This window comes from Crocuta crocuta, unplaced genomic scaffold (genome assembly GCF_008692635.1).
Source record: "Crocuta crocuta isolate KB4526 unplaced genomic scaffold, BGI_CrCroc_1.0 scaffold15, whole genome shotgun sequence".
Taxonomy (NCBI): domain Eukaryota; kingdom Metazoa; phylum Chordata; class Mammalia; order Carnivora; family Hyaenidae; genus Crocuta; species Crocuta crocuta.
The window spans coordinates 3,318,530-3,327,839 of NW_027530508.1; the positions used below are offsets into that span (position 1 = coordinate 3,318,530).

General features: G+C 53.6%; 1 protein-coding gene across 6 annotated transcripts in view; it reads left to right on the forward strand.

Annotated features, from left to right (window-relative positions):
* Positions 1 to 8,021, forward strand: part of FKBP1A (FKBP prolyl isomerase 1A) — a 23,119-nt gene extending 15,098 nt beyond the window's left edge. For 4 of the 6 annotated variants that reach the window (XM_077767012.1, XM_077767007.1, XM_077767010.1 and 1 more), the window contains 3 exons: positions 1,743 to 1,855; positions 4,636 to 4,800; positions 6,864 to 8,021. In XM_077767012.1, coding sequence (XP_077623138.1) covers positions 1,743 to 1,855; positions 4,636 to 4,764 — 242 coding nt within the window. In that variant the 3' untranslated portion in view covers positions 4,765 to 4,800; positions 6,864 to 8,021. Of the gene's footprint in view, positions 1 to 978; positions 1,043 to 1,254; positions 1,346 to 1,742; positions 1,856 to 4,635; positions 4,801 to 6,863 lie in introns of those variants that run through there. The other 2 variants (XM_077767011.1, XM_077767009.1) reach the window with 2 other exon arrangements.
* The last annotated feature ends 1,289 nt before the right edge of the window (positions 8,022 to 9,310 follow it).

The window sequence follows — 9,310 nt, forward strand, 5'->3', positions numbered from 1 at the left end:
GATATAATCCCAAGCTGGCTGCACACTGACAGCACAGAGCCCGAAGTGGGGCTTGAACCACGAACCACAAGATCAGGACCTGAGCCAAGGTCAAGAGTCAGATGCTGAACGGACTGAGCCATCGAGGTGCCCTGGTATACTGCATCTTTTAAACTGTGAGTTGCAAGCCAGTAGTGTATCATGACATAAATTTAGGGGGTCACAATCAGCTTTTTTCTTAAAAATGAGAAGTGCCTCCCATGTAATAACTATCACGTGTAAGTCTTGTTTTGTGGATAAACATTCATGTGTCCGGGGCCCTGACTGGGCGCGCTGCTCCTGCCAGTCTGCCTGGTCAGAGAGGATTCGGAGAATCATTGCCAGCTCTCCCCTGTGATGCGGGGTTCCGTTAGCTTGGGTTCCGTGGATGCAGTAGAGCTCATCAGGGAATGCCTACAGTGAGGGTGGGGAGGGTGGACACCTATTTTCCTCCCAGCTACTCCTTAGAGGAAACTGTACCACGTCCTGCCGTTTGTCATTTCTTTTATTCGGTGGTAATTGTGCTCTGGTGGAGAGAGGAGTTCCGCGTATGCCCCAGCTTGCTAGCCAGCTTGCTGGCTCTGCCCTGACTTGGCAGGGGTGAGGCCCCGTCCTCCCCTCTACCTCACGGTCCTCAGCCCCCAGCTCTCGGCTTCCGGCGGGGTCAGCACCCGCTCCGCTTGGGACATCTGTCTGCCTTCCTGCTCCGTTAGGNCTATTTGTCAAAGTGCGGCCAGTCTGGTGACTCTGATAAAGCTCTGAGCTGCCCTCTGCTTCCCCATCCCACTTACGAGTGTTGACATAGTTTTTTAAGTTGGGAATTTGGTGTGTTTCCCTCCTCCTCTGAAAGCATCCGAACGCAACAGAATCTGGTGTTCCGCCGGGTCTCGTGAGCGCTGCTTTAGAGCCGTGGAGGGCACCTGCCCTTGGCCTCCAGTGAAGTCTGCTCTGGCTGGCCCTTCCAGTCTGGGACGGATGGCTCTCCCAGCGGTCCCTCTGGCTTCCGGAGAACCCGCCACGGACGGTGCTTTTTGAAGGAGGGGCTGCAGCTGTATTCTCCTCTGGAATCTCCACCTCTGCCAGTNTGCCATTGTGGTTTGTCCGTCTCCTGGGACCCGGGGTAGTCACATGAGCGTGGTGTGTGGACTTGTGGTCTAGCTTTACTACTGGGGCAGGCCGCTCCCCTTCCCTCTGCCTCAGTTCCTTCCTCTGTGAAATGGGGGCAGCACTGGCGGAGGATTGAGCGGGCCCATGTATGGATGGTCCCGCTCCGGGTGGGAGCACTGCCCGCAGCCCAGCCGGGGCTGTCGGGAAGTCACCGGCGGAGGTTTGCACTGGCTTTTCCATCGCCTCCTCTCCGGTTCTCTGCCCCCCGCTGGTGGCCTCCCACTGCCCACGACCGAGGAGGGCCCGTTGCTTCTGGGCTGTATGTGACTCAGCTGTTGTGTGTGCCTCCAGGGCCCAGGGGACTCAGACCCGGGGGGTGGGGGGGTTGCTGGGACCCCGTCAGGAGCGCGCACGCTTCCTGGTCCCACACCAGGTAGCCAGCCGCCTGTGCCCGGGCCTTGGCCTGCTGCTCGGAGGCGGGAAGGACGCTCCCGGGCCCGGGTGGAGGGCCCGTCCCAGCTCCGAGGAGGCCCACGGAGGGCGCCATTCAGCACCGGCGTCGGACTGGTCGCGCCGTCACGCCTTGTCGCTCACGTTACACCTGCCCTTTTCCACAGGGATGCTTGAAGATGGCAAGAAATTTGATTCCTCCCGGGACAGAAACAAGCCTTTTAAGTTTATGCTAGGCAAGCAGGAGGTGATCCGAGGCTGGGAAGAAGGGGTTGCCCAGGTATGCTCTCGTTTGTTTTGTTTCGTCTTGTTTCCTGGTGTCTGCCTCTTAAATGACGCTGTGGGTAGGACCTTCATATGGTTCAAACATCAAAAAAGGTGTGAGTGGAAAATCTCCCTTCCATCCGCCCTGTCTTGCCGGGCCCCTCACTGCAGCAAGTCCTGTTACTTACGGTTTTTGTAGTTTCTTGAAGCCCAGACTTGTTTTTCGTTGTTTTTGTTTTTGTTTTTTTTTTTTGCTATAGACACAGTGTTCTGCCCTTTTTTTCACTGAATCTGTCTTTCACACTTGATACATCTGAGCCTAAAAAGAGGAGAAGGCTCTCCTGCCCCGTTCCCTTAGGTGGGTGGACCTTCCTTGGCTTGATCAGTACCCTCTCAATGGTCAGGCACTTCGCTGTCACACACAGTGCCGCGGTGACCAGTCTTGCTGTCACACACAGTGCCGCGGTGACCAGTCTCGCGTGGACTTGATTTTACATTGGCCTAAGTGTTGCCACAGGCAGACCCTCAGGAGTGGGGGTGAGGGGTTCACCAGCCGTGTGCACTGACACCCTGCCAAGCCGGTGAGGGGCCTGTGTCCTCCCGGCCCCTCCAGCGCAGTGTGTCTGTCGTTCAACTTCTGGATTCAGGACAACACACCGAGTGAGGAAGGTTATCTTGGTGTGGCCTTCGTGTGCAGTCGTCTTCTTATTGGCCCTGTCGCGTCAGACCCCTTCTGAGAGGTCGCCCTCCCTGGGGGGAGGGGCAGGTCATTCTGTTTGTCTGGAGTCCATTTCCTCAGCCCTTCCTCCCCGTTTGTGTAAACAGCTTTTGTTCTGCCGGCATGACAGAACTCCCAGGGGGCCCAGGGGCCCCAGGGTTGCCAGGTTCCAGCCGGGGTCCAGCCTTCCGTCGAGCCCGTTAGCGGGTGCTAACCAGGTCCCGGCGTCCTGAGACCCGGGGGGGGCTGTGTAAACCGCCCCGCGTGGCGGCTCATCGTGTCCGTCCCTCTCGCCAGAGAGAAGTGAGATGCAACCAAAGTGGAAAGAAAGATTTCCGTCTTTCTCTTTTCCAGAGTACGCGCTGCCCTACTTCCTCTGGAAAATCTCCCTGATTTATCTCCAGATGAACTGCTTACCTTGCAGAAACCTGAAGCCATCCCTCTCCCTAGCGCCCAGATTCCTGTTCCTGCAGGGCGGAGGGTTGGCAGCGCCAACCTTCCAGAGGCCTCCTTCCCTCTGGAAATCTCTGTCCCCGCTGCCCCCATCTGGCTGGCTCTCGGTCCGTAGCCCATCCCCCAGCGACCGTGCCAACCATTGTCCACACCACGGCCATCTCCTGTGGCTGTTCCGGCGCTGGGACAATAGCTGTGTTGTGTTCCAAGAGCCGTCGCTGCCACTGAGATAGTGTTATCAGCCTGTCTTACATCCCGGGCTTGCCGCGGCCTCGGCGGGCGTTGGGGAGATGCCCAGTCCCCCTGGGCCCACAGCTCTGCTGCCGGGGAGAAGTCTGAGTGGTCTGGGACCTGCTTAGAGCATCTCTGAAACTGCCCCGGATGTTTGTTTGAGTGAGTGGAAAAGCGCAGGAAGAAGGAGGGTTATCTTGTGCCCCTCTTCCCTTTCTCCCGACACTGTCGTTCTGCTCACGTGTTTACAGGTGCACAGTCCTGCCACAGGCAGTGTTGAGGCAGCTTGCTTTTTCCCCTCGAACCGTATCTGGGCCATCTTTCCATGTTAGTGCATTTAAGGCCACTGTGTTCTTTCCAGCGGCTGACCCATGTTGCCGACGTGCCTATGAAACCACTCCCCTGGTAATGAGCATTCGGGGTTGGTAGCGGAAGATTCTGGAAGTGGAATTGCTGTGTAAAAGGACATGATCTTTCGTTAAAAAAATTTTTTTTTATTTGAGAGAAAGAGAGCACAAGCTGGGGAGAGGGGCAGAGGGAGAGAGAGAGAGAGAGAGAGAGAGAGAGAGAGAGAGAGAGAATCTCAAGCAGGGTCCATCCCACAGCGCTGGGATCATGGCCTGAGCCGAAAGCAAGAGTCAGATGCTCAACTGACTGAGCCATCCACGCACCCCCAGACGCGATCGTTTCAAAGTCCATTAGATTAAGCCACAGTGCATCTCACTGCTCTCACCACCCTGATTCGGCACGTCCTGGATTCCGAAAGTAGATGAGAGCTCGGCTTCTGAGCCGTGCTAGAGCCTGAGTGCGGCCTGCAGCTGTATCCTCAGCCGCTGTGCCCCGGGCCGGGTCAGAGAGCCGGGCGCGTGCGCTGGAAGGCTTATTCGCAGGGAGTGCTCTGTGGGCAGAGCAGAGCGCCTGCTCCTGGCTCAGGAAGTATATATTGAAACCTACTTAATGTTAAGTTTTGATTTGGAAATGAAGAAGTACAGATGTATCTTTAAAGGTGAAAAATTTCCCCCCACACTGGCCACCGTACTCTGTTTTCCCCTGAAAAGCCGCTGGTATTTGTGACCTCCCAAAGGTGTTTTCTGTTTCTGTAGGCAAGGTACAAATCTATAAATAGTTCCCTCTTTTTACACACATGGGAACGTACTATACACGCTACTTTGTGAAATCTTGTCTTTTAAACGTTTTTCTGTATGTCTGACTCTAAGTGTAGATACAGAAAGGACAAAGCAGACTAGATGTTACTTTCTGTGTGTGTGTGTTTTCTTCCAAAGCAGAGTCCTCGTCACACTGTGCCAACCCCTGAGCACCCCGATAAGCAGCCCTGCTTCTAACAGAGACGGCTGGAGAGTGCGTCCAGTTGAGTCTTTCTCTTCTCTTCGCAGATGAGTGTGGGCCAGAGAGCCAAACTGACCATCTCCCCAGACTACGCCTACGGCGCCACTGGCCACCCAGGCATCATCCCACCGAATGCCACTCTCGTCTTTGACGTGGAGCTTCTGAAACTGGAATGACAGGAACGGCCTGCTCCCCGAGCTCCCCGTTCTTGGGTAAGGGACTGAATTACTACCTCTGCAGCTCCCCCGTTTACCCGGTGTTTGGCGGGGGGCAGAACCAAACATGCCATGGGTTTTTTTTCTCCCCTACGTTCTTGCTCTGTTGGGTAGTGTTTCGGTTTTAGTTATCAGTGTGCGCTTTGAATGCACAAGTTGCCCGTCCTGTGGGAAGTGGTGGCATAGGCCCTCGAACAGACTCACTGGGCTGGGGCAGCTGGTCATAGCAGTGGAAGTGAAGCGTGTTTTTATATATAACTTACAGACTGAAACTGAGTTGGGAAGCGGAAATACGGCCAGATTTATAATGCTGGCATTTTGGTTCTTCAGAAGTAAGACGGTTGAGGACTGCTCACCCCATCCCAGTGTGTGCAGCCACTGCCTGTGGGGGGGTGTGACAGAAGCACTGTCATCCAGGCCAGCTGCCCGGGGGCAAGTCCAGGACCCTGGCGCAGACACAGGCAGGCTGGGAAGGGGAGGCTGGCCGTGCTTTGGAAGTGTAGAGGGTACTCCCACACAGCCCCAGGAAGGGACCTTAGGGGCTGATCAGCCTTCCTGTGTAACAGGAGAGGAAACTGAGGCCCAGAGAGAAAGACCTTCCTCGAGGTCACTTCCAGACAGTGGCAAACTAGCACCAGAACCCCTTCCTGGACTGGTTTTTCATGTGGGTGTCAGGATCGTAAAACCCAGGAATGGTGTCATCTTTCCAGTCGGCCCCAGACCTCTCCTTTGGCCCCCCTCCTGGCCCTTGGACCAGAGGACCACAACTGGGGCCTGAGGGAGAGTGCTTTTGATCCAGAGCTGTCACAGGTGGCTGCCAGCCTGTCTGTTATGGTCTAACCTTGGCCTGCTGTGGACTTCTTTAAGGACAAGCGCTTTGGAAATTCTTTTTTTTTTTTTTTTTAAGATTTTTTTTTTTTTACTGTTTTATTTATTTCTGAGACAGTGAGAGACAGCGTGAGCAGGGGAGGGTCAGAGAGAGAGGGAGACATAGAATCTGAAGCAGGCTCCAGGCTCTGAGCTGGCTGTCAGCACAGAGCTCAACGCGGGGCTCAAACCCACAAACTGTGAGATCATGACCTGAGCCGAAGTCGGACGCTTAACCGACGGAGCCACCCAGGTGCCCCGCGCTTTTGAAATTCTTAAGCTCTTTTTCTCTCGCTGTGGTTTTAGCCCTACATACGTGGGTCATACAGGCCTGGGCAGGTTTGCTGACCTTGGCTTCTATACTTGTCATTCTTACCAGGAGGGAGCTCCTTATAGAAGCCTCTGTCTGCCCAAAGGTCTATACCTAATCTAAACCCTCTCATCTGTTCTCTGAGAGCTGAGCCCTTTGGACCTAAAAGTATTTGAGGAGAGCCTTGGAATTATCCTGATTTGGGTACCGGCGTTCTGTAAATCTGGTAGGGTGGAGGGAGGGGGAGGAAGGGAAAGAGGGCTGCAAGTCACCCTGGCCTCAACCTCCCCACACGCTGCCAACGAACATCTCAGAGCTTCTTGCAAAGCTCTTGCTGGAAAGCCCGAGGGCAGGTGTGAAAGTTGGAGGTCTGAGGAGATGAGTAAAGACTGCAGACATTGTCTAAGTCCCTTCAGCGCAAAGGATATGCCAGCCGAGGGTTGTACACGTGGAAGTCACCCGGGAAGCCTCTTTGACAACCCTCCTGATGCCCGGGCCACACCTCCGACCGCTTAACCACAGTTACTGGGAGTGGGATACAAGCAGTTGCAAGTTGTTAAAGCCCCCGGGTGATTCCTGTCGGCATCCAGGCCCTGGAGACCCAGTGACCATGGGGAACTGTACGGTCACTGCTCTCCTCCGCAAGGTAAACATAACCTTGGGTTAAAAAAAAAACAAAAAACCACTGCCAATTTAGGCAGGGAGGCGACAGCTCACCTGGGAATCCGGCCCAAGCCCAGCCGGAGCGGAAGTGGCGCGTTCCAAGGGAAAACGTGCAGCTCTCGGGGAGGAGACTGGATGTGGCAGACAGTCTCGTGCCTGTCCCCGCCGCGCCCGTGGGGCTCAGTGTTGCTGGAACTGACAGATTTTCTGTCCCCAACAGATGTGCCGTGGAGGGAAGTGGCGCCTCCAGACGCGCACAGGCGAATCCGTATGGAGCTTTTCCTGGTGTTCCACTCCACACTCTTTGTGTAAACATCGACCCCGACTGAATGTGTTGTCACCCGGCTTTCGCTCTTTCCCTCTCTCCTTGTATGCGTGTTGACCTAAACGATATGCCATAAACCTCAAGTTACTCATTTTATTTTGTTTTCGTTTTGGGGTGAAGGTTCGGTTTCAGTCTTTTGGATCTAGGTTTCCACTTAAGTATTAGTCAAGTATTAACAGCACAAGTAATGGGTTAATTTTAGAATAGGAATGGGGGGGGCGGGAGGAGGGTTGCAAGAATCTTTATTTTATTTTATTTTTTTTTGGATGAAATTTTTATCTATTATATATGAAACATTCTTGCTGCTACGCTGCAAAGCCATAGCAGATTTGAGGCGCTGTCTAGGGCCGAATTCTCTCCAAGTTGAGAGATGTCCTTGGGTTGAATTAAAAGCCCTGCCCAAAACCGAAATGGGGAGGGGGAGAGCCTTCGCCTCCACTGCCCTGCCCCACCCTCCCCTTACACTCTCTGCCTTTTGGAAGCAGATGGTTCTCACCGCGATGCTGGACACTACAGGTATCTGTCCCCAGGCCAGCAGGGACCTCCGAAACCTTCTTCGTGGCCTGGCTTTTTTGTTGTTTTTATGGGTTTTTTGGTTTTTTTTTTTGTTTTGTTTTTTTCCTCTCCCATCCTGTGGTTTTTCTAACGGATATTCAGGACTTTTGTAATCTCCTAGCTCTCCAGGCACCACTTCCTAAATTTCGAGAACTTTAATTGAAAGTTTAAATTGAAGGTGCTGTTTGTAAGACACTTAACACCCGGTGAAAGCCCAGCCGCCAGGACAAACCCTTGAGTGTTGTCTTGAGGAACAGGATGCTGGTCATCACAGCTGCAGCATCTCCTGGTGTTTGATGTCCGGCTCCCCCCTTCCCCACCCCCCTGCTGATCTCAGAGTTCCCTGGCTTCTCCTCCCCTCTCACCCCTTTGCTGTCCTGTGTAGTGATTTGGTGAGAGAAATCATTGCTGCCTACCCCCCACCCCCACCTCCCTGCACTATGTATGAGTTTCAAGTTTTATTATTGCAATAAAAGTGCTTTATGCTGGCTTTTCTCAGCTCCGTGTGACGGTGGTTACTTTCAGGTGCCGCTTCGGCCCATTTGGGTACTGCGGGTGCAGGTGGGGGCTGTGACTGTGGGGATGCCGTGTCGGAGGTGGTGTTTTGGCCGAAGAACCGCCGCAGAGGCATCCTTCCCTGTGGGCACCTCTGGGGAAAGGGGGTTGGTAGGTGTGTGTCTTCATTGGTGGGAGGGAACGATCAGGGAGTGCATGCNCAACCAGTTGAGGATGTGCTGCTGCGCACTGATGGAGGGTTACAAAGGGAGGATTCGGGTTTTGAACTGCTATTCCTTGGGGACCCTGGTGTAGAGGTTCTTTGTCATGTGGGCAGGCTGGCTGGTGGCTTCCCTGGCCCCTCACCTGTGTAATTCTCCCCTCCTCCCTTGCGATGGAGACCATCAGTAATGCTCCCACACCTTTATGAACAACTCCCCAAGTTGCCCTGGTTGAAAGATTTTAAGCAGAGAGCTTGTTCAAGGAGTTGCCTCGACGATTTTCCGAACCTATCTCTGTCTATTTAAGTCACTGGAGCAGTATTTCAGGGCCATAGCTTGTTTTTTCCAAAATCCCCTTATAAAAATTCTCAAACAACAATGAAAGAGGTTTATAGTGGACATTTATATCCCCCCACCTACATTGTACCACGAACATGTTACTAAACGGATGCTATCACACGCCTCTCCAGCCCTCTATCAATCCGTTCCCTCCGATCACCTTTCCGAGTAAATGGCAGACGTCCCTACATTCCCCCCTAAATACATACTAGAATTTAGCATTTGTGTACACTTTTGTCCCTTAAAACAATGTCAAGCTATAGAATATGACCGTCATCTCAGAAAGTCCTCTGTGCCCTTTCTCAGTCCCCACGCTACCTCAAGAGGCAACTGTCATTGTATGTTCCTATTACAGTACCGCCTGTTGGGAAGTAAATTTGAACGCGATCTTGCGCTGTGTGCTTTTGCACTTGGCATTCAGTGTGGTACACTCACTTGGAGACCACAGAGAATTAGGCAGGGCCTGTCACTATCTTACAGGCTGAATGGGACTTTGCGGATGGGATTATGCTCGGGACCCTGAGGTGGGAGGTTATCATGGACTGCGTAGGCGGGTCAGTAGAATAGAGTCTTGAGGAATCAGAGGGAAGACATCTTAAGATGCCTGGCCCTGCTGGCTTTGAGGATGGAAGAGGGCCTAGAAGCCCAGGACTGTGGTGCGCTCTAGAAGCTGGGAAACACAAGGAAGCATTCCTCCCCTGGGGCCTCTGGACGGAACCAGCCTGGCTGATA